The sequence below is a fragment of the Leucopleurus acutus genome, assembly GCF_964270905.1.
Source record: "Leucopleurus acutus genome assembly, chromosome: 19".
NCBI classification, from domain to species: Eukaryota; Metazoa; Chordata; class Mammalia; order Artiodactyla; family Delphinidae; genus Leucopleurus; species Leucopleurus acutus.
In genome coordinates, this window is record NC_139161.1 from 11,366,724 (window position 1) to 11,390,646 (window position 23,923).

Here is a 23,923-nt window from a genome sequence, read left to right on the forward strand (position 1 = left end):
CCTCCCCCAGGTTTTCCCACCCCACCAGAGTCCTCCCTGCCCCCCTCCCCTTGAGTCCTCCCTCCCCAAGGAAACTGCCCCCAAAGAGGATCTTCTGCCACTACGAGGGTCCTCTGTTTTCCTAAGCGTTCGCCCTCAATCCTTCCCACAGGATCGTCTCCCCACACCCCCTTCAGAATCTGCCCCCCAAATCCCCACTCCCCAGAGTCCTCTTCTGCAACCCAGGGCCCTCCCCTCTCCAGAATCCCAGCCTCAGGCCCCCCTCAAGATGCACCCCTCACAGGGTCCACCCTTCTCCAGCGTTCTCCCCAGGGTCCTCCCTCCTCCGAGACTTCCTTCAGGGTCCTCCCTCCCCAGAAGGGCTGGCCCGGGGATCGCAGCCACCCAGTAAACTTACCTACTAAAATTCCGGGTCGCGGCCGGACCCCCAGGGCACAGCGGCGGCCTCTCACCATCCTGCACCAAGCCCGTGCGGCAGGCATCCGAGCGCCCAGGGACCCTCCCCTACCCAGCGAGGGCACCCGACCCCGACCGCGTTCGGGGGAGCGGCGCCCAGGACACGGCCACCCCGACTCGCCACTTTGCTGAGTGCCTCCCCCACGCGCGTTCGCGGCCGGCGTGCCCCCCCCGCTTCTGCTCCCTTCTTCCTGCGCCACCCCGCCCCCGCCTCCCCGCCCCCAGCCCGGCTGTCGCCCGGGCCCCCAAGGCTGTTCCCAGGGCCCCAGCCTGAGCCGCGCCTCCGCCTCCTCCCCCGCGATCGACGGCGCCAAGGGCCAATCGCTGCCTGAAGCCGGCCCACAAGCCCCGCCCCTTACCCGCCCCCTTCCCCGGGCTCCGGAACCCGCCAATGGGAAAGGCGTTGCGGGGTCGGGGCCTGTCGGTTGCCTAGCAGCAGCGACTGGGCGGGGGCGCCAGGCCGGGGGCGGAGATCCGGGTGCGGCGGGGGCGAGCACGAGGAGGGCGGGGCCTCGGGGGGCGGGGCCTGATCGGCTATAAAGGCGGACGCCGGCTGGACGCCGCGCTTTTGGTTTGGCTCTGCGCGCTTCGCGTTGGTAGTCGTTGCCGCGTCCGCAGTCGCAGCTGCTTGCGCCCCCGCTCCGGTCAGTGGTGTAACCGGACCAGCACCATGTCGCTCTCTCGGTCGGAGGAGATGCATAGGCTCACGGAAAATGTCTACAAGGTGAGCTCTGCGCCACCCGCGCGCTCGCGCCCGCCCGGGCGGTCCCTGGGCTCTCGGGGGTCGTCCCGGCGCGGCCGCGGGGACCCAGCACCGGCCCGGCATAAGTTGGCGCGGGCGCCCTCGTCCACCCAGCCCCCTGCTGCCCCCGCGCTCCCGGGGGCTGGAGCCCTCGGACCCGAGTGAGGTGGGGGCACGGGCGCGGGCTGCGGTGGCCGGGGTCTGCCGGGGTCCGGGGCCGTGGCTCCTCGTCGCTCTGCGCTCTGTGGTGGTCCCGCCGGGCGCGGTTACGCAAGCCTCGGGCACTTTTTTCTCAACAGGCTTTTCCTTTCCACAACTCCTTCCCGGGCGTCTGTGGACGTGGCCGGGTGGGAGGTCGCGCAGGGGCAGCTTCGATGGGTGGACAGATAATCCGTCATCTTATGTAACCGCGGAGGGAGAAGACTAATTGTGTAGGAGGCTGGCGCGCCCGCCTCTGCTTCTGATGTGTGAGGAGTCGGCTCGCAGCCCCCGGTGCGGAACGCGGGTGTGCCCGCCGGACCCTCGTCGCCCCCGCCCCGGCATGTTTTGCGCCTGTGTGCACGTGGGCAGGCACCCGAGTTTCAGTTTCTTAGCATCCATTTGTTCGGTTTGGACCCCCGCCCCCACCAGCACAGACCCAGGCTCCGGTGGCTCAGGGCTGTTCCCGGCAGCATTTCCTCACGGGAGATTCGTTCCTTGGGCGGTCCACGCAGTCCTCTTACAAAACCGTGCTCTGTTTCAAAACTGTGCCTCGGGGTTAAGCGGTGGTCGGGGGCGGGGAGGGGTGGGGGGTTCGGAGTTGGTATTTACGCGGCGGCGGCGGCTGGTTCATGGCGGCGGAGTGGGTTTGCAGCGCGCTGGCAGAGCAACAGTTTCTAATTGTGTTAAACAACTACGCTGTGCCTCTTTAGCCAGCGGCCTGCCAAGCCCTCTTTGCGCGCGGCGGGGGAGGGCGGGGAGAGGCCTCTGGGGGGCCGTTAGCTTTCAGCTGGAGTCCGGCGCGGCTGGAGTCGATCATGGCTGCTAATAAAGGTTTTTAAAGTTGTAGCTAGGTCACCTGGAAGCATCCTGAAGCTGGGTCAGGGTAGACTAAGTCAGTTCTGAAGCCATGTTAGAGGTGCTGGTAAACAGGAGACTGGCGAAGAAGCAGCACGCAAAAGGAACAGCTCCTGGGGGTTTTATATTTGTCTCACGTAGAGTCGGTGGCATAGGTTTTTGGTCGTGTTGCTCTGTAAATGCTCTCAGGGGAGGGAGGTTTATTAAATTATTAGTCATTAGTTCTATTTCGACTTGCTCATTATTGCAGGGGGTAGAAGAGAAATGCCTGGCTTGGAGGTTTTTTTCCCCTGTTTTCCCTGCTTCTGCACTGAAACCACCAAACAGGAACTTTAATGGCGAGAACTAGGAGGGAGTGTGTGGCGTGGCTTTGCTCTGGAGAATCCCATGATCAGCCTTAATAAAACACTTAAAACCGAGCAGTCAGGCGTGTTGTTCCAGCTGAGCAGCTTCTGGATGGAGCTATGATTTGTCTGTAGGTCTGAAGTGAAATCTGTCGGCAGGATGGTGGCAGAAAACGGTTAGGATCCCAGCTTTGGGGGGTTGGGGCACACGTTCAACAGGCTAGTTTGCGGTCTGTGCTCGGCGGGTCAGCTGATGACTGAGCTCCCACGGGAAGGTGTGGCTGAGACCAAGGACTTTCACGTTGGACACATCGGAAAGTGGGTGTCCACAGGCTGGGCACCTCACACACTCCTGGCTGGTGACGGCTGCAGAGCCCGTGGGCAGGTCGGTTTGTGGGCGGTGCTCCCCTGCCACTCTGCGACCTGACTGGTGGGTTTTTGGTCCGGTGCTCTTACTGTTTGTGGTTTGTCACTGGGAGCTCGGGTTCTGCAGCAGAGCCAGGACAGGTTGGGCAGCTTCAGCACACTGGCTGGGCAGAGACCAGGCCACCTGAGGCGCAGTCAGGATACAGCCAAAGCCACTGTGTGTGGACCCAGGCCGGTCCGGCTGGTCCTCTGCTCTGTCCAGGGACGCTGCTGCCTCTGTGCCTGGGTTGGCAACTTGTGGGAGAGTGGCTGAGATGTGGCCCTGCTTAGTGTCACCCCAAGCTGCAGCTCAGCTGTTTGTTTTGGCCCCTGTGTCTTATCAGCTGCAGTTCTAAGTGGTGTTTGTCTTGTCAGAGAAGGGAACGGTGGGGACGCTTGTCCTTGGCCTTGCTGATTAAAAATGCGAGACTAAAATGTACAGTTTTGATTCTCTTCCCTGGAAGAAGCCCTAGCGCTGGATTTAATCTCTCTCCCTGTGGCCCGGTTCCCGTGGGAGCTGTGTCCTCGGGGAATTTCATGGAAGATGAAGGGGTGAGAAATGGAATGGTTTCCAGACATCTGCTGAGAGCTCACCCTCAGACCGCGGGTGCAGGGACAGGGACTGAAGCCCTCTGGGGGCTCCCTGGGCTGGGCCCCTCAGAGGATGGGGGTGCAGGCAGCAGAGCCTGGAGCCCAGGACTTGGCTCTCAGGCAGCCCTGGGTAATTGCCTGGGGTGAGGAACAGAGTTGCGGGGTGGGGGTGGGGAGTCTGCTGCTCAGGATTAAGCCCAAATTGCAGCTCTCTTGGGAGAGGCCGCCAAGCATCCCCTTGTGCTGGAGAGAGAGGGCCTTCTTTAACAGCTGACCCTAGGCCCCAGCTTCAGGAGAGTGACTGTCAGGTTCGTGTATTTCTCTCGGTCCTGTATCTCAAGAGAAGCCCTGGCTCCAGGCACCCTGATGACCTGGGAGGGGGGCGGCTCTGGCACCTTTTGTAGGAACAGCACCACGGGTCTCCGTCCTGTCCTGAGGATGTGGGAAGGTGGGGGACAGCCTGAGGAGAAGGATGTCTCTGGGAAAGCTTCAGGCATGGCTCTTCAGGGTGTCGTGGGCCTTGGGCCTTGGTCACCAGAGGCCGTCCAGTGGTCCTCACTCTGCAGCTGTGTGGGGAAGCTGGCCTGGCCTTGCGTACCCACCCTGCGAAGGCTGCTGTGGCCAGCAGGTTCCTGCAGCCGGAGTCGGTCAGGTTTGCCACCATTGGTGCAAGGTGGTGGGCGTCAGCACTGGCAGGAGAGACCCCACCTGGTAGGTGAGAGCCCACTGCTGGCCAGGCCTTGCCCGCCACCCTCCTCCAGGTGGGAGCAGAGGGAAGCACGAGGGCCCAGGTCTTCTACTGCTGACCCTAGACCCCCTTCCACTGCTCAGCAGTCACAGCAAACTGTTGGCCGCCATCAGAAGCCTGGCACCTAGAGTGGACAGAGCTCCGCCGGCTCCCCGTTGGGGATGGTGAAGTGGCTGCTCTGACAGGCGCTTCCTTGGCAACAGAAACGCCTGCTGGGGAGCAGACCTGAGGGCTGTGTGTGTGTATGTGAGTGTGTGCTTGTGTGACCAGGAACATGTGTGCACATGTGTGTATGTGCAGACGTGTGTGAGCTCGAGCACATGCATGCAGGTGCCTGCTGGTATATTCACAAGTCTGTCCAAGTGAGCACGTGTGTGCATGAGTGCATGCATGTGCGTGCATGTGGTGCTTTGTTTTGCTTTAAAGGTGACTCAGGTGCCGCATTGGGGTAGAATCTTCTCATAAAAAGAGGGGCCTGATGTCCCTGAGTGGACTCAGAGCTGCCCTTCCACGGAGCGCGCTATGTGGTACCCCCTCTTTCCACCACCAGCGCAGCAGCAGTACTGCGCCTTCCATCCCTTCTGGAGTAGCCAGGGCAGTTTCTTTGCCGCACTGATCTCTGGGCAACTGGCTTCAGCAGCTGCTTGTGCCCAGGTCACGTCCCTGAGGTTGCTGCTGGACCTTGCCGAAGTTTGCTGATGGTCATGAGGTGGCTTGGTGCCTGGGGTGTGGTGGCTCTGCAGAGTTCCTCACTGGGCCAGGAGTGTTTTGCCTGCGCTGCCATCCCTATTGGTCTCTCCTGGAGAACGTGTCTTTTGTTGGGGAGGCTGCTCGGTTCATGGGACAGACCATGTGCACTTGAGGCTCTGGGTACTGGTCCAGGGCTCTCAGGGCATCAGTGGGGAGGGCCATGGGAGGTGCTGTGGAAGCTGCGTGCTTGTTGCCACCTTGTTTTAGGCCAGAGCTCCTTTAGGCCTGAGAGCCAGCGGGTCCGTCCACCTCCCTCCCTCCCTCCCCTCCCTCTTCGGCACAGGTGGTGCTGGCTGGGCTGCCCAGGTTTTGGGGCTTTTCAGGGGAGGACAGGCCATTGAACAGAGGGCCCCGTCCCCTCCGGGCAGGAAGGCAGGCTGGCAGGGAGTCCGAGGCCCTCCTGGCACTCCCCCCCGCAGTTTGCAGGTCTGGGTCCTGCTCAGGGGAGCCCTGCACAGGACTGAATGTGTGGCGGGCAGGGCTGGCCTTGTCACTCGGCGGTCCCCACTCAGGCTTGCATGGCCCCTGGGACGGGCGCTGCCTGGGCTGCCCTCCAAGGGCAGGCACACCTGAGCAGTGATCTGGTGGGGGGCTCCCTGGGGCACTGGCTGGCTGGCTCCCGTCCTCTTTCCTCAACCCTCAAGTGCACCGGGCCAGGGCCCACCCCATGAGGCCTTCCTGGCCACTGTGCCCGGGCAGTTTCCCATGAGGCCTCAGAGTGGAGAGGTTGTCCTCATTACGGTGCAGGCCTGTGCCCGCTGAACACGCTGCACCGGCGTGCCCGGTGGGGCTGTCAGCACTCTGCTACTGTCTGCTGCCTGCGGCCGTGGCAATTACAGGCGGGTGTGGACTGTGCCTGCCCTGTACTTCCCCCACCCCCCAGCTCTGATTCATTTGGGCCCTGATTGTGCTGCACAGCTGTGAGATGACTCAAGGGGCCCCAACCAGAGGGTGCAGGGCGCACGAGGGTATGCACCCATTTCCCCCACCAGGTGGGTTCCCAAGGGCTCCAGCCAGCGGGCCTGGGAGGAGGTTGGCACCCAGGCTTCTCTTATTGGAGAAGATCCTTTTGTCCCTACCTGACGTGCTCCCGAGCAACAAGGTGTGGTGACTCAGGACCCACATGGCCCCTGACTGTGGGGACCCTGGCCTGGAAGGGTGGCCAGCACATGTGTGTCAGTGCTTGGGAATGGATGGACCTCGTTTCTGATTCTGGGGCTCTCGCTTTGCTCACTGTGACCATCTCTGTCGTGAGTCTGCTCTCTTAGCTGTTTGCTCCACAAGCAGTGGCCCAGGACCCCCGCAAGTTCTGAAGGTGGTGCCAGGCTCCTGTCCCCACGCAGAGTTCCTTTTCCTCAGGGCCTGAAAGCAAGCCAGGGTGTTAGCCAGAAGCACCTGGTCCTGCCATGTCCTGGGGGCCCAAGGGGTCAGTTGGTGTGAAGGCAGGGCCTGATGGGAGTCCTGTCTCTAAGAGGTGACCTTGGAAACCTCAGGAGCAGGCAGGGGATCTGCACCTGCGAGTGAGCATGCGGTGGGTGTCAGCAGGACCCCCTTCTGTCTGTCAAGGGGCAGTGGGGTGGCAGGTTGGCCCCTCCAGCTGCCTTTGGCCCCTCCTCCCAACTTTCACCGCAGGAGCCATCCTCTGCCTTGGAGGTCTTGTCTGGTGCTCTGCTCCTGCAGCGAGCACAATGACCAGGATGGCCCCAGGTCCCTGCAGGCTCCCCTTGCAGCTCCAGTGCCTGTCTGGGGCCTGGTGGAGCCAGTCCTGACGCCCTGGGCTGTGAGTTGAGCATCCCGAGGGCCTCCTGCAGACCCTCGGGGCATGTGCGTGAGAGAGGGACCCGCGCCCTTGGGTCACAAGTACCCTGTGCCGCAAGGGGCTGGGAGAGGTTGTACACCGCAAGGAGGAATCAGGGCCAACAGTGGGAACAGCGTGCTTTTTTTCTTACTTGGGATATTTATTTTCTAGTTATGAAAACAGTTCTTTTAGAATTATTTGGACAGGTTTTTTAAAAGTCATATGTCAAAGGCACATGACATAGGGCTTCCCTGGTGGCACAGTGGTTAAGAATCCGCCTGCCAATGCAGGGAACACGGGTTCAAGCCCTGGTCCAGGAAGGTCCCACATGCCGCGGAGCAGCTAAGCCCATGCGCCACAACTACTGAGCTCGTGCTCTAGAGCCTGTGAGCCACAACTGCTGAAGCCTGCACACCTAGAGCCCATGCTCCTCAACAAGAGAAGGCACTGCAATGAAGAGAAAAAGAAAAAGAGAAAGCCCACGCCCAGCAACGAAGACCCAATGCAACCAAAAATAAAATAAACTAATAAATTAAAAAATAATAATAAAGACATGAAATTAATTGGTAGGGTTTTCCTAAAACCTCTTCGGATTCAAGAGTCTGACTCTTCGGAGCTTTGTTTCAGCTCACAGTCATCAGGGTCAGGGTGTCGCCTGGGCCTCACCTCTGGCCGTCCAGGTGTTGGAGAAATGGGGGCTTTCCTGAGCACAGCTGTGGGCTTTTCTTCCAAGCCCTCAAACCCTTGTTCTGCCACTTTCGTTTGCTGGCATTTTGTTTCTTGACCAAAGAAGCTTTCCCCACGACAGCCAGGATCTCTGTTCCTTCTTACTCGCTAAGTGGTCTGTAGATGTAATGTCCCCGCTTGCCCCTGCCCAGCGGTGCCAGGAACAGTCACCAAGCAGCCCTGTGCCGGGTGACGACACACGTGTAACAGGTTGTGAAACGTGCTGGGATTTCACAGGTGTCTGTGCTGTGAAAGAAATCGACATCCTGACGTTGGAATGGGGGTGGGAGCTTTGTGGAGGAGAGGCTGTGCCCCCCACCTCTGGGAGCTAGAATTCCATCCAGCAGGGCGTTTGCATCTCTGGGAGCCAAGCATGGGCAGAGCTGACCTGCTGAGCCAGAGTGGCCTGGCTGCTTCCAGCGGGGCTATTAAAAGAAGGGGGTGTGGTAGAGCCTGCATTGGTGCTGATGTGCCCCAGGTGGAGGGGACTGGGGGGTCCCTCCACACCCACTGCCCCTCTGAACCCACTGTGGGGCAAGTCAAGCCGCTCTGCCCTAGCCAGCACCTTGGCAGAAGCAGTTGTCGTCCACACCTCTATTTATTCCCTCCTGCCCCTCCCACGGAAGGCACATCCTTTGCAATCCAGGGACTAGTGGTTCTCAGGCTGTGGCCAGTCCTGCCCTTGGGGATCCAGGGCCTTGCTGGCCACAGGCAGGGAGGCAGCCAGGGGCTACAGTCAAGCCCCGGCAGGAGACCTGATTTCAGGCTTCTTGCACAGGCCCCCCTGGGCAGGGGACCATGAAGTTGGGTGAAGGGGCTCTCATTCTGGCTCTGCGCTGTGGGAGGTGCCGTGGCCGCCTGGGCTTTGCAGTTGGCTGGTAATCCTGAATCATCGTGAAGAACCTTCAGTGGGTTGCTCGGTCCAGGCACCATGCTGGGAGTGGTGTGTGTGCCTCATTTATCTCTAAACCTGCTTCACGAGGGGCCCTGGGTGTCCCAGCGGGTGGGGGATGCTCAGAGCCATGAAGCAGCACATCGCAGCCCGTCCCGGGTGCCCGGCTGAGCCAGAGCCTGCTTGAGCTGGGCCCTATGGCTTCAATCCTGCTTCTCTGTTTTTCCATTTGGGAGCGCTGAGGGCTTCGGGCGAGGGTTTTTAGCTTCTGTGCCACCGCTTTCTCATTCGTGATTAGCTGGAACCAGAGAACCCTTCCTGGCCGCAGGGAGCATCAGGAAAGTGGTGGCTATGGTTGGTAGCTTTCAGGATGGAAAGTTCTTGGAGGAGCTGGAAGTCCGTGGAGAGGGCAGGGAGGCCCAGCCAAGGCCTCTGTTGCTGCCGTCTGATTTCCTGGGTGCTGAGTGGCCTGTGTACCCACCGGCATGACGGCCTCCCCAGCTGGCTCGTCCCACCCGGCGGAGGGCGGCAGGAGGAGAAGCAGCTCCAGGGTGTCCCGGGGCTGTGTCCCGGCTTGCTCATCGAGGCCCCTCGCCCAGCGGGGAGCCCAGCCCTGTGAAACTCGGGTCAGAGCCTTTTCGGGGACAAGGACAGGTCAGTGGCCCTAGAATGTTCTAACCAGTTGAGCAGTAACCAGATGATAAGAGAAGTGATGGTTGGGCCTTCATAGGGCGAGTGGGGATCGGCCCAGCGACTGGGTCTGCTCGGGCAGCCAAACAGAGCGCCACGGGTGCTTGAACAGCAGAGAGGTGTGTCTCATCTGAGGCCTGGAGGCCAGGGTCCAGGTGTGGGCAGGGTGGTTCCTCCTGTGGTCTCTCTCCTGGGCATGTGCAGGCCACCTTCTGCCTGTGTCCTCACATGGTCTTCCCTCTAAGTGTTGTATCCTGATCTTTTCTTAGAAGGACACCAGTCCTGTGGGAGTGGGGCCCACCCAGATGACCTCGTTTTACCTTGATTGTCTCTGTAAAGACTCCCTGCAAAAACAGTCACCAGTGAGGTGCTGGGGTTAGGCCTAACACATGAATTCTTAGGGGATGAATTCAGTCCCTGACACCCAGCAGCCGTAAGGCCCCCACCTCAAGGTGCAGTGGGCTGGTATGTGGGGGGCCACGTGCCCTGGGGCAGGGCTGAGAAGTCAGGCAGGTGTGGCAGGGCCTGGATGCTGGAAGGCGTCTGGGGCCTTGCAGCGTCCTGCTCCTCTGAAGTCGGGACTGGCCGGATGTGCCTCTGGATAGGAAGGAAGTGGCCGGGCTGGTGGGGCCCGCGTGTGGACCCTGCTGCGCGGCTCCTGGTCTGAGGGGGAGGCTCTCCCAGTGGCACAGACCCCACCCAGCGCTCACTGGCCCCCTCCCCAACCTGAGCCCACTTGTGGCTTCCTGCCCCCAAGACCTATTCCAGGAGGGGTCAGTCGGGTTGGGGGCACCTGAGGATCCAGGTCCTGAGGGAGAGCAGGGGTGGGAGGCGGGTGTCCACGGCCCCAGGAATCAGTGATGGTGCTCGGTCCCTGAACGTGGGCCTCTGGGGCTGTGGGAGCTTGGCTGCCCCTTCCTCACCTTGCATCGCCTATGCCCATCCCCTGCAGGGGCCCAGAAAGTTCCTGCCCTCAGATCAGGACCGGTAGAGTTGGCCAGAATTTTGTCTTTTTCCTGGTGTCACCCAGCCCGTGGCTCAGGGCCTCCTGGGCCCCCTGCCTCAGGGCCGTAGGGGTGACGGGAAGGGGTACCCGCCCCTTGGTCCCTCCTCATGGGAGGCCGCCATGCTCCCTGGTGTCACTCTGGGCTCCATGCCAAAGACATAAGTTGTCACTTTATTCTAATGTTGGCAGCTTCCCCAGAAGCTGGCGGAGGCCGAGAACCAACGTTTCGCTGCAGGGCCGCTTGTCAGCCTCTCACGCCCCGGGGCGACCCTTTGGCCGGGCTGCCAGGCCAGCTGGAGCACCCCCCGCAGCATGAGGGCCAGCTCGGCTGCCCCCCAGGCCTCTCCTCTGGCTCCCAAAAGAGCCAGCTGTGCTCCCACCGCCTACCCCTCGCTCGGTGGCAGGGGACTGTCCTGGGCAGCATGGGTGCCTTGATTCCTGATGCTGGGTCCTGCTGCAAATGCTCTTTTGTGCGCCCTTCTTGAGAGGCTGTGGTGAACTTGGCCTCTCTGTGCACTGGTGGGGCCCTGGCCCTTGTCCCCGCTGGAGGTGGTTGGGCTGAGAACATGCATGCCTGGGGGCGGGGGAGGGGTGCTCTTGTGGTCTGTGGGGGGCTCATGGCCCATGGGGGGCGTCTCATGGAGGACGTGGGGAGGGGGGCCTAGTGCTGTTAAAGTGAAATCAGCCGAAGTTGATCCCTGCTTGGTTTGTTCTTATTCGTTCGGGGGACTTTTCTGCAGCCACCACCAGCTTTGACTGTCCTGTCCGCACCTCACAGGCCATTTCATTCTGGAAGCTGCTGCGTCCACTCACTTTGTCAAGTGCAGACCCATTGTTATCTTCTCTCTGGCTGTAACCAAGAGAGATCCAGCGCAAGTTCTGCCTCCTCCAGGAAGCCCTCCCAGCACTCACTGAACTCCAGTTGGTTTTCTTTCCTTAAGAATGGTCCCCAGGACAGATGTCCCAGTTAATATAGGGGAGCAGAGGCAGGAGTCATGCAGAGCTGCAGTGTGAGCTGGGCCCTCTGTCCAGAGCCTCAGGTAGTCGGTGCTCCTGTGGAGGGCAGTTACAGCAGGCAAGGACAGCCTCCCTTGAAGGATGGCTGCCACCTTCCCCTGGCAGTGCCTGGACAGGGGCCCCTCATTGGATGTGGGTTGTTGGCTGCAAAGCTGGCGCCTGCTCTTCCTGCCACAGAGGTGGGATGAGAGGACAGGTGGTCAGGGGTAGTCAGGCACCAGGCTCCCCCCTCAGATGACCAGGTATCCTGGCATCAGCCCTTGCCCTTGCTCTGACGTTGCTGGAACGTGGCTTGTGAGGGAGCCCAGGGCAGGCGGAGTTGCTGTGTGGCACCTGGTCCTGTCCTGCCTGCCTCGGTGACCTGTCCAGAGAGCACTGAGGCCCGTGTGGAGAAAGGGACAAGCTGGGCTGTGCAGCCAGCCTGTAGTCGAAGCCGGGACTGGCTCCACCAGGACCCAGAAGGCTGGCTCTTAGCCTCCCCGAGCCTCTCTCCATCCGTCTGTAAAATGGACAGTGGCGCCCCCCACCAGTCCAGTGAAGATTCGGGGTGATGGGGTGTAAGGCCGCCTCTCCCCAGATGGCAGATAGAGCCCAGCGAGGTCTCATCCCCTGAGTTTGTTGTAACAGGCATCGACTGTGTAGGAAGGATGCAGCCTGGCTTGGCCATGACACGCGTGCACACCCACACATGCACACATACGCACGTGTGCACTGGACGCAGGCAGACACCCCACCCTGCCTTCCTTGACTGCAGGAGGGCAGGAGGGGAAGCAGGAGGCATGTCACTTCCCTGTGTCAGCAGAGAAACTTTGCTCTTTGTTTGTGGCAGCCCTGCCAGGAAAATGCTGGAGGGGGGCTGTCGCCAGGAACCAGAGCTGTGAGGGATAAATAGAATTCCCGCGCTGGCGAGTGGCAGACCCTGGGCGCGGGTGTGGGAGCAACTGGAGCACAGTCCCTGGACAGAGCCCCCTCTCTCCTTGCGACCCCAAATTGGGGATAGGGGCGTCCTGCTGCCCCTTGTCCTCACTGGCCAGGCAGACCCGTGATCCAGGTCACTCAAAATGGGCGTCACTGTGTAGACGCTGGGCTGCCCAGGAGCCAGCCAGGCAGGAAGGCCTCTGCGCTCACGGCTGCTGGGGTGCTGACGCCACCGCCCCTGCAGCCAGGCCCGGCCCCTCCCATCAGCTCCCGTGGACATGCAGGGCTGGAGGCCCGGGGTGGGGGTGGGCGGGCCAGCCCTACCGTGGAGATTTGGTTTAAGGCGTGGATTCCTGGGATTGCAGGGGTGGCAGGGACATCCAGTGTGGGGACATCTCGGCAAGAGGGCCACCATGAACCGCGCCTGAGCTTGCAAGGGTCTCCGGCAGAGATCCCTCCTCTCCCTGACCTTTCTGGGGCGCTTGTGTGGTGGGGTGGCAGGAAGCCCTTGTGGCAGCCCAGCTTCCTGAGGGCACCTCGTAGGTACTGAGCCAACCAAGGAGTGATAGAAGGTGCTGAGCGCAGTGCTTGGCCCACGCCCCCTGCAAGGGGGTCGCACACACAGTCGCCACGTGCCACGGCATGGCGTTTGAAGGGATTTGGTTTCATCTGCGTAGCACAGGTGTCAAGTTTGGAGAAGGCGCTGGTCACTGCCCACGTTGTCGGGTCTCTGTCCCGGCTGCGGAAAAGCGGTCTCAGGATGCAGAGCCTCTCCCAGGCCCTTGAGTTTCATGACAGGCGTTTCACGACAGAGGTGTGTGCGGGGAGGCCGCCCTCCTGGCCTGGCCTTCGTTTGCACACACCCTTTGGCGTCGATAAGGAAATGCATTCCCTTCCCTTTGGGAAGTAAACAGGTCTCCCTCTTCCCGCCCTCCGTGGGAGGACGTCTTGGGGTTTGCATCTCAGTTCCCTCCATTGCTCCAGTAAAGAGTCCCATGGAAAGACACTGTCGTTCCATCACTTCTGAAAAAGTATCGTGGGGCGGGTAATGTGTAGCAGAGCCCCACGGCCTCCTCGCCATGGCAACCGTGCCTCTGTTGGCTTCCGGCTTCCCCTCCCAGGGCCCCCTGGTGTGTGGAGGGGCTGCGCAGGCCCCTGGTTAGGGGAGCGCTCACTTGCAGTGGGCGTGGCAGGGCCCCATTCCGGGCCTCTGATGGTGGGTTTGGGCCCATCATGGGCCTAGCACGGCCCCCTGGGTCCAAATGCCTCTGCCTGAGCCCTAGGATGGCAGTGGACTCAGGCTCTGAGAGGCCCCCAGTGTCGGGGGCCCCCTCCCACAGAGAAATCCCCTGCAGAGAGGATCCCCCACCAGAGGGGCTAGGCCCTTTTTGGGCCACCAGGGTCCCTCCTGACAAGGTCGTCTTGGACCTGGCTGGTCTCTGGTGGTCGCGGTTCTAGGAGATCGGTGACCTGGAGGTGGATGGGAGCCCGCTCTCTGGCCAGGGCAGCATCTGTGAGGAGCCAGGAGGAAGAATGGCTTTTGGCCAGGGAAGGAGGGCCTCCCTGGGACACCAGCCCCACAGCATTTATGCCTCTGCCACTGCCTCCAGGCAGGCGAGTCAGCGGCACCTGTGTGACCCGGCAGTGCCCTGGCCAGGTGTCCTGGCCGACACCCCAGCACCCCTCCTGCCCTGCCCCTCGCTCCCACATTCCTCGTGCCTGAGCTCAGCAGCTGTGCTAAGGAAGCGAAACCTGGCGGCTGTCCCCGTGTGTCACTGGGCGGCCGTGGGTGGGCTGCCGAGGTGACCCTCTTTGTTGGCCTGGGTGGCTGCTGGCCTATTTCCTGCTGTTATCGAGGATGTTTGGGGCTCTAGGGAGGGAGCTGTGGAGCTTCCTCTCCTGCCCCCGGGATGGGTGGGGGCTGCAGTCCTAGAGCTCTGCAGCCCAGGTCTGCCCTCACATATTCCCACCCCAGGGCCCTTTTCAGCCCTGTGCCCATCGCTGCAGCGAGAAATGCATCTTACACTGAAATGCTGTACACACGCGCGAGCACATGCACAGATGTGCATGTGCGTGTCTGGAACACCAGAATTGGGGACAGAAGCCACCCTTACTGGGTCTATACCCTGCTTTTGGTCCATTTCCTTTGAGCAGACACATGCGCCCTCCAGTGCTTTTCTGCCCCGACACAGGTCTGGGTGGCGCTGAGCAGCGAGGCTGAGGGCTCAGACAGCCTGTGCGTGCACCCTTGGCAGACAGCCCCACACTGAATTCCCCTCCGCGCCCTGCCCGGACGCCAGTCCCTCATCTGCTGCCTGTTACGTGACATCCCTGCCCTGACTGCTGGGCACTCCTCAGACTGGATGCATCCAGACTTGGGTTCCCCACTGCAGAGTCGTCCCCAGACCACTGAGCTTCGTACTGCCCCCTGACCCCATCCCACATTGCAGTGGAGCCAGCTCTCTGATCCACCTTCACATCTTAGGTTTCTGTGCAGCTCTGAGGGATCTCCCGCATCTGTGCGGTCTCAGCTACAACCTGGGCTCCCTGGAGCAGTCAGGGGTACATTTCCTTTTGAAATGTAGTTGGATCGACCCTCGGCTTCCTGTCAGGGAAAGCAGGTGTCCCTGCCACGGGTTGCGAGGCAGTAGGTTTGGGCCATTAACTGCACACTTCCTGCCTCTTCTTACCTCCCGCCACCCTTTACCCTGCTCCTGGCATCCTGTCCCTGACACCAGCAGGCCCTGGCCTTGGGGCCTTTGCATGCCCCTGCCTGCAGCCCTCCTCTCTCGACGACATGCTTCTCTCCCCTGCTGTCCCCTGAGCCGTGTCCTGCTGTCTCGTTCTCCAGGTACGGGGTCCTGCCCGGTGTGTGAGGTGGGCCTGCCTTCCCTCTCGGGACTTTGTCCCATGGGGTCACTGCTGCGTCCCCCTGTGTGCCTCAGCCCCGGTGCAGCACATGGCAGGTGCCCTCGCCTTTGTCGTGTCCAGAAAGGAAGGTGCACCTGCTCTCTGGACTCAGGCATGTGTCAGGTGTATCTCCTTCCCCGGTTCCCTGCACGGCGTAGAGCAGGTGGGCACCCAGCCCCGGATGTTAGGAGGTGGTGGCTCAGGCTCGGGGTCTCATCACCCTTGGGCACAGGTCTCTGTTCCTCTTTGTGCTGGCACTCCAGGCTGCTCCTCAGGGTGGGCGACAGAAGTAGTGGGTTTTTCTGGAGCCCAGATCCCACAGCCCTTCTCGGAATCCATTGTCGGTCCTGCTGGCTGAGAGCCCGGAACAGGGATAGAAGGGTGTTACCTGGGGCCGGGGCTGCCTTTGGCCTGTTGGCCGGGATGGGGCGGGCACTGCCTCTGTTCATGCAGAAGCACCTGGGGCTCTGCGGTCTGCCCACGGGGCCAGGCAACTTCCCCTCCCTGGTGACGTTTCTCTCTTACCCTGCGGAAAGATCAGACACATATCACAATAATTGACCCGAAGATGTAGGATGTGGCCGAGGTGGGGTTCTCCTTAGAAGCTCCTTGCAGTGTTCTCGCTGGCTGGGGTTGGCACCCAGCCATCAGGGTACATTACCCAGTAGCGCTCACGTTTGGCTGTTGTTTGTGTGTGCCTGTTTTTATGCCTTGTAATTAAAACATTTATTTGGCCTTCGCAGTGAAAATCTAATTTCTTCAGTCTAAGGACTAGTGGTATTGGCACCAAGACTTGAGTGCATCAGGCGAGCGGATCCAGAGCCTGCTGGATTATTCATCGTGTGGTGTTTGCAGTCAGGCTGTGCATTGCTCTAATCAGAGCTGACGTTTCGTAATTGATGTGTTGAATGAAGATCGTGGTGGGAGGGGGCTCCAGGCAGCGATGAACCCTTTGTGTGTGGCCTGCGGAGGGACCTTCCTCGCTGACTCAGCCCTGCCAGACGGGGTAATGGCACCTCAGCGCAGCATATCTGAGCGCCGGATGTATGTCGGGTACTGCCCCACGTGTCATACGCGTGCTCACTTGTTTAATCTGCAAGGCCCCTATGGAGCAGGTTCTGTTCTTTCCCCCATCGTACAGGTGTCAAAACTGAGGCTTGGGAAGGTCATTTGCCCAAGGACATTCAACAGGGGCAGAGCTGGGATTTGGACCCGGGGCCCGGCCATGGCTTCGTGGTCTTGACCCCGCATGTGATGCTTGTGGGATTTTCCGCTCGCCGTTCAGGCCCCCAAGCCGCCGGGTGCCTTGCCTCTGATGCCGTTCCCTGCTCTCTTCCAGACCATCATGGAGCAGTTCAACCCCAGCCTGCGGAACTTCATCGCCATGGGCAAGAACTACGAGAAGGCGCTGGCAGGTGAGGCTGACGTCCCTGGCCCGCGGGTGCGAGTGAGGACATCTCAGTAGGTGGACAGCTCCTGGGGCCTGATTAGGGAGGGACTGCGGTGTTTCCAGAAGCACACCGTGGCAGAGTGAAGGTGTAGGTGCTGCACCACGGCGGGCCATGATGTTTAGCGCACACTGTGGACATGGGGCCAAAAGTGGCAGGATGGTTCCAACCCTGGAGCTGGGGGGATCGGCCTGCACATTTCAGGCCGATGGTGGTTCCTTTCCTGAAAGCATCACCCAAGGACATCTTACCCCCGGGGGTTTTCTCTCAGAGTGACGTAACTTCATTCTCAGCTGCCCAACGTCAACGGCCTAGGGTGAATCCGTCAAGGCCCGGCCTGGGGTCTCCCACTCACATGCCCCAGCCCTTGGACATGAGGCACAGGCCTCCTTCCAGGCTCCTCCACCCCCACCTGGGCCCCCAACAAAGTTCTGTGGAGGGGGGGCCTGGAGGTGTCCTCCCTTCCCCATTTTCCTGGACTGCCCCATAGGACAGAGCCCCTCAGCTGCCCTTGGCCGCCCCAAGGCCAGGCCCGGGCCCGCTAGGCTTTCCTTTCATCTCTTTGAAGGAGCCCACCCTGCCGGGCAGCAGACGCGCTCCAGCTGCTGGGGTGCGGAGCCCGCACGCACTTCCAGACTGCAGAGCAAATTGTGTGTGCTTAATTGAAAACTACCTAAATAAAATGTGATCAAGTGTCCAGTAATAAGTCCCTAACTGTGTTCTGGAGAAAACGGATTAGAAATAGTAATTATGCTGCTGGCGGGTGCTCCCCATGGTCCTGCTCCAGAGGCGCCCTCGTCCTCCTTCCAGCGTGAAGGGCAGCTGGGGGGGGCTCTTCTGATGAAGGAGTTTGTGGGCACACCCGGGGTCTTGAAGGGTCTCCGAGTTCCTGGAGGAAGCTCCATCCCAGGCAGCGGGCAGCGGGCACCAGGTGTGGTCCCAGGAAGTCAGCAGGCCCGGTGCTTCCCGTGCCAGTCCCTTGCGAAGTCAGGTTAGAGCAGAAGTTGCCCTGGGAAGTGGTGTGAGTCCCCCGGCTCCGTCCCCGTGGTGCTGCCTTTAGCCCACTTTGAGCGTGTGACTCACTCCCACTTACTTGCTCTCTCTGAGACCACAGACGCGGACAGAGTCCTCAACCCAGGTTGGCTGGGGGGGGGTCTTCCTGCCGACCTACTTTGCAAGTCTCCTGCCTGGGGTTGGTGTTTGTCTCGTCAAGACACCAGGCCTTGTGGTCAGGGTGGCACACTGCGATTTGACTTGAAAAGCTCTGGAGCCAAGCGGTACACTGTGCTCTTACACAGAGAAGGAGCTCTCAGGATTGGAATGAGAGAACATCAACAAGAAACGGGCTTAGGTCCTGCCGGGGCTGGAGCCTGCTGGGCACAGGGGAGGCGGCTGACTGCCAGGCAGGCAGGATCGCCAAGTAGGTGCTGCGGGTGTTGCTACTTCCCAGCGAGGGAAGTGACTGCCCCTTCCTCTTCTCTCAGGTGTGACGTATGCTGCCAAAGGCTATTTCGATGCCCTGGTGAAGATGGGCGAGCTGGCTAGTGAGAGCCAGGGCTCCAAAGAACTCGGTAAGACCCCTAAATGTGGCAGAGACCCCGGAAGTCCCTGAAGTCGTTGGATGTCCCCATGCCGATCTGGGACCCCGCCCTGTCCTGTGTCTGGTCCTTTGATTTGGGATCAAGTTTTCCCTGTCCAACAAGGGAAGACTTCCTAAAATGGCAGTTCCCTTGGAGCTGGCGAGGGCTGTGGGGCACACACCCTGCTGAGAATGGGGCGCACCGGGCGGCTCCAGGTCCCCTGAGAAGCACGGTGTGGGGATGAGGAGACAGGCAGATCCACGTTTACGGGGGTGTTTGTGGCAAAACTTGAATGGTCGGCATAGGGGAGCCATGTGAAAAGTTGGACTCAGATGATGGTCTTTAATGGTGTGGGGAAAGGTTCTTGGTATAAAAATGAGCCAAAAAGGAAAAAAAAAAAATGAGCAAAAAAGGATGCAAACCCATAGCATGGTGTGACCAGATTTTGTAAAAATACACTGGGGGCCGTTTGTCTCATAATACAGGAGGAGACCCCAGAAGCTCAGCAGGTAGAATTCCCGGGATGGGTTATCTTCTTTATGCTTTTACTGGGTTTTGCACATTTCCAGCATGAGCTCACGTTACTTTTATAGTCGAGGCACACAGTGTGAAATGGCAAGAGCTGTGGGCTCCCTTGGAGAGGCTCTCGGTTGTTGGCAGGTTGGAGGGTGTTTGTTTTCTCTGTGTGTCCATTAATTCCAGCTCCCAGAGGTGCCTCTGTCTTATCTATGGTGCGGCCTTTAGCAGAGGCTGCCCGCTCTCGCTCGCAGCACCGCCCTTCAAACTTTTCACACCGCCCTACCCCGTAAGTCAGGCCTGCCCACTGCCGGGCTTTGTGGTGCCCTCTGCTGCTCCCTGTTTGAGGACACGGTGGCCCAGCTGGTCCTGCCGTCCCGGCCCTGGGTCCACACCTTCCCCAGCAGGCCTGCCAGGTGTGTGTGCTGTGTGTCGTGACTGCCACCCCGGCAGAGCAACAGTGGCGTCCGGGTTTTCCTGAGAACAGAGAACAGTGTAAAAGCCAGACACAACTATGGGACCTTCCTGGGCTGGGAGCAGGGGCAGGCGACCATGTGCAGGCGAGGCTGGGCGGAATGAGTGACCAGGGCTGGACTCCTCATGTGGGCTGGGCTCTGCTCACCTGGATGTGGGCCTTTCTTCAGTGTCTACAGAGCTGGCTGGTGTCCGGCTCTGTGGCTCTAGAGGGAAACCTGCTGGCCTCTTGGGGATGCTCAGCTGACCTGCCCTGGGCAGCCCCGTGAGGACATGGAGGCCGGGGTGCTGTGGTCAGGCCTGCGGGCTCGGCCTGGCTGGTGACGTGTTGGATGTTTGGGCAGATGGAGGCCTGGACCCCTTTGTGATCAGCGATGGTCGTGAACCAACCGACTCTGAGCTCAGAGGCCACGCATGGGCCCCGCCCAGCACTCCTGGGCATCCCGGCTGCGACTCCTGCAGCCACTGTCTGGACCCCTTGGAAGAAAGTTGGGTGTTGTGTGTGATCCTGTGTGTTTATACACGGCTCCTGTCTGTGAAAGGGGCACTTTCCTATCGTGGTTAATCGTGGTGGCCTTCTCCCCGCAGTCACACACACGTGTGGAAGGGGAGGGTCTGTCCACGGGGAGATCGGGTCCCACGTGGCCCCATAGTGAGGGTGGGCATGTGCGAAACCGCAGTGAGATTCCCGTGGGCAGAGTCCTTGGGAGTTGTTGCTACAGCAGGCCCCGTGAGCAGGACAGCAGGCAGACTTCTGCTGTGGAGTCCGCACATGGAAGGGGCGGGCGGGGGGTTGGAACATCCCTCCACCCACCACTCTAGGAGCTGTCTGGGCTCCGGCCTGAATCAGGGAGCTTCTGGTTTACTTGTGGGTTTTTGAACTCTCTCCAGGGGCTTTTGGGGCTTTGTGCGTCCGCGGAGGTGGCTGGTGAGGACTCTGTTTCCTCTACTCCCAACGGTTCTGACACCAGATGTGGGTTTTCCTGCACCAGCCAGCCCTCCAGTTTCTGAGGACCCCAGCTGGGCGTCCCATAGTTCAGCTCACTTCTGACACCATCTACCTGGGGTCAGTGCAGACCCACAGGGTGAGGGCCCCATCCCGAGAGACTGCCCCCCACCCCAGAGGCTGGCACAAGTCATGGGTCCCCAGTTCACCACAACTCTGTCCAATTTGGCTACAAATCGGGTTCCCACCACTCCCTCCTCAGACCTGGTAGTTTGCTGGAGCGGCTCACGGGACTCGGGGAGGCTTACTTCAGAGTCCCAGTTTGTTGTAAAGGGTATAACGAAGGACCCAGGTGAACAGCCGGAAGAAGGGCTGCACAGGGCAAGGTCTGGGAGGGTGCCGAGCGCAGGAGCTTCTGTCCGCGTGGAGTCGGGGTGCCCCACCCTCCCAGTCCATGGCTGTGTCCATCACCCTGGAAGCTCTCTGAATGCAGTGGTTTAAGGGTTTCCAGGCATGAACGATTGTTGGCTCCGTCTCCAGCCCCTCTCCCAGAGGATGGGGGTGGGGCCCAAAGTGCCACTTCTAACCCTGGCTCGGTCTTTCTGGTGACCACCCCCATCCAGGAGCCCACCCAGAGTTGCCTCATTAGAACAAAGGATGCTGCTATCACCAGGAGATAACAAGGGATTAGGAGCTCTGTACCAGGAACGGGGGCAGAGACCAGTGTGCCTTTCTTCTCAGGTCACTGTCAGCCCTGCTCTGGGAACTGAATTTTTTCTTTTGGCGACAGCTTTACTGAGATGTAATTCACATGCCATACAACTCAGCACTGAAAGTGTACCATTCACTGGTTTCTGATGTATTCACAGAGTTGTGCAACCATCACCATATCTAGTTCCCAAACTTTTCCTCACCTGCAAAATGTAAGCCGTCCCCATTAGCAGTCCCTCCCCTCCCCCAGCCCCTGGAAGCCACTGATCTGCTCTCTGTGTCTGTGGCTTTACCTGCTCTGGACGTTTCGTATGGATGGAAGCGTGCACTGACCCGTTGTGACCGTTTGTGTCCAGCTTCTTTCAGTTAACATGTGTCTTCGAGGTGCATCCACGTTGTAGCGTGTCGGCTCCATTCTTTTTATAGCTGAATAATATTCCATTGTGTGGATTCCATTCCCCAGTTGATGAACATCTGGGCTGTTTCCATGTTTTGACCAGTTTCCATAGCACTGGTGTCAGCAGTCGGCACAAGTGTCTGTGTGGACACTTCATGTATGCCTGGGAGGGGAACTACTGAGTCACACGGTTGGAGTTGAATTTATATTAAAGCAGCACACACCCTGGTTTAAAAATAAGTCTCCCTGCCCCCCACGTGCCCGAGGCCCTCTTCTCAGCCCTGCATGTCGTCTGCCTGTGTTTGCTTCCATACATGTAAACAGGCAGGTTTGTGCTGCTGTTTTTCATGTTTTGTTTTGTTTTTTTTAATTTTTCGGCTATGCCGTGCGGCATGCGGGATCTTAGTTCCCCGACCAGGGAGCAAACCCGCACCCCGTGCGGTAGAAGCACGGGGTCTTAACCACTGGACCTCCAGGGAAGTCCCTGTGCTGTTCTTTTTAATTTTGGACATTATTTAATTAATGTTTTTCTAGGAGATTTGGATTTAGCATTTTTATACCACTTCTCACCCCACCCAATAGAACGATGACAACTTTTGCTTAAATCGGTGTCCAGTATAGCCTTTGTGCGGTGCTGGCGGGAATACTCAGCTCAGACAGAGCAGTCTGACTGCAGTGCAGCAGACTGCGCGTCTGAAGTGGAAGCATGATGAGATGGACATGCGTGCACACCTGCCTAGGTAGTACACACCTGCCCAGCTAGCAAACGGCCCTGTCACCCCCAGCATTTCCTGGGGCCCCCCAGAAAACCTCGTGCCTTTCTCCCTCCGTGCCCCCCACCCCTTGCCAGGCAACCACTGCTGTGTATTCTGCCCTGAGACTCGGTGTGCATTTGCTCAAGTTTTGTGTAAATGGACTCGAGTAGTGTGTGCTGTGCTCTCTCTTGGTCTGGCCTCTTTTATCTCATGATTGTTTTGAAAGTCATCCCAATGTTCCACGTACCTCCAGACCATCCTGCCTTCGTGGCAAGTAGTTTCTGCTGCGTGGAGGTGACCCGTTGTTTATACATTCTTCCGTTGATGGACATTTGGGTTGTTTCCAGTTTGGGGCATTTCCATGTCTGCATTTCTCTAACGAACTAACGACATCGAGCATCTTTTCACATAGTGTTTGCCGTTTGTTTATCTTCTTTGGTGAAATGTCTCTTCAGATCTTTGTCTCCCTTTTTTCAGTTGGGTTTTTGTCTTATAATTGAGTTGTAAAAGTTCTCTGTGGGGGACTTCCCTGGTGGCGCAGTGGATAAGAACCCACCTGCCAGTGCAGGGGACATGGGTTCAATCCCCGGTCCGGGAAGATTCCCACATGCCGCAGAGCAACTAAGCCCATGTGCCACAACTACTGAGCCTGAGCTCTAGAGCTAGAGCCCATGCTCCGCAACAAGAGAAGCCACTGCAACGAGAAGCCCGTGCGCCGCAACGAAGAATAGCCTCTGCTCGCCACAACTAGAGAAAGTCTGTGCGTAGCAACAAATACCCAACATAGTCAAAAATAAATAAAATTAAATCTTATATAAAAAAAAAAGTTATCTGTGTATTCTAGGTTGAAGTGCTCTCTCAGATACATACTTTGCAGATATTTTCTCCCAGACTGGCCTTTCATTCTTGTCACAGTAGTTTGTTTATTTATTTGTTTGGCCGCACCACATGGCATGTGGGATCTTAGTTCCCCAACCAGAGATCGTACCCCCTGCAGTGGAAGCGTGGAGTCTTAACCACTGGACCGCCAGGGAAACCCCTGTCACAGTGGCTTTAGAACAGAAATATTTAATTTTAATGAAGTCCAGTTGAGTGATATTTTTTCTTGAACTGTGGTCCATAGGTTTTTGTTACTATTTTGACAACTTTGTTTTTGCTGGAGTTAATAATTGCTTCCCTTCATTTGCATAGTCGTCAGTTTGCGATCATTAACTCGCTCCCAAACCCAAGACCGTGCTCTGGGACTCCTCCCTGCCGGCCGCAGTCCCGTTGATCTGGGTGCTTCTTCCCCTCTTGGAACTTGCCTCCCGGAGCCCCGACCTGCTCTGATACCCTGGGCCGGTGGCTGGGCCATGCATGGGACACCCCTTCTCCAGTCTGGGACCATGTTTTCTGGGTCGTGGGTCCTGTTTTACTCCCTCAATTAGGGAGATCATCCTTCCTTTTAATGGTTCCTTAGCGGGAAGAGGGGAAATAACGTTTCTGAGCCCATGTCTGTCTGCGGGTGTTTCTCTACCTCGCACTGATGGCTTAGAATTCCAGGTGGGAGACCGCCTTCCCTCGGGGTCCTCACCCCCGTCCTCTGACTTCTGGTGTTGCAGTCTTCACTGTCGTTTTGGCTGATTTTTTTTTTTTTTTTTTTACCGTGAGTTTTTTGTTTTTCCCTCCTGGAAGCTTTTGAGATCTTTGTCCTTGGTTGGCTGTTGTGAAATTTCCAGACGTAGCTCCAGTGTGTATGTTGGGGGAGGGCCCAAGGGGGCCTGGAGAACAAAGCATCCCAAGGGTGGGTGTGGTGTGTGGCCTCCCGGGCCACAGGAGGGGGCAGGGGTTAAGCTGCAACTCCGACCTTGGGTGAGGCCAGCAAGGGCACGAGGAGGGGCGGAGGACAAGAGCAGGGTATGTCCACAAGTGCAAGGTGGACAAAGACGAGGCATTCTGGCAGAAATGGGAAAGTCTGGAGAGGAGGGAGGGGGGCGAGGCTGGGGGAAGGGGGCAGGGCCTGGCAGGAGCTGGGGCTTCTGGCCGTGGGAAGCTGGGTTTGTGCAGC

General features: G+C 59.1%; 1 protein-coding gene across 1 annotated transcript in view; it reads left to right on the forward strand.

Annotated features, from left to right (window-relative positions):
• The first annotated feature begins 1,063 nt into the window (after positions 1-1,063).
• Positions 1,064-23,923, forward strand: part of BAIAP2 (BAR/IMD domain containing adaptor protein 2) — a 70,249-nt gene continuing 47,389 nt past the window's right edge. The window contains exons 1-3 of the mRNA XM_082861745.1: positions 1,064-1,180; positions 16,389-16,464; positions 17,982-18,068. Coding sequence (XP_082717871.1) covers positions 1,127-1,180; positions 16,389-16,464; positions 17,982-18,068 — 217 coding nt within the window. The 5' untranslated portion in view covers positions 1,064-1,126. The remainder of the gene's footprint in view (positions 1,181-16,388; positions 16,465-17,981; positions 18,069-23,923) is intronic.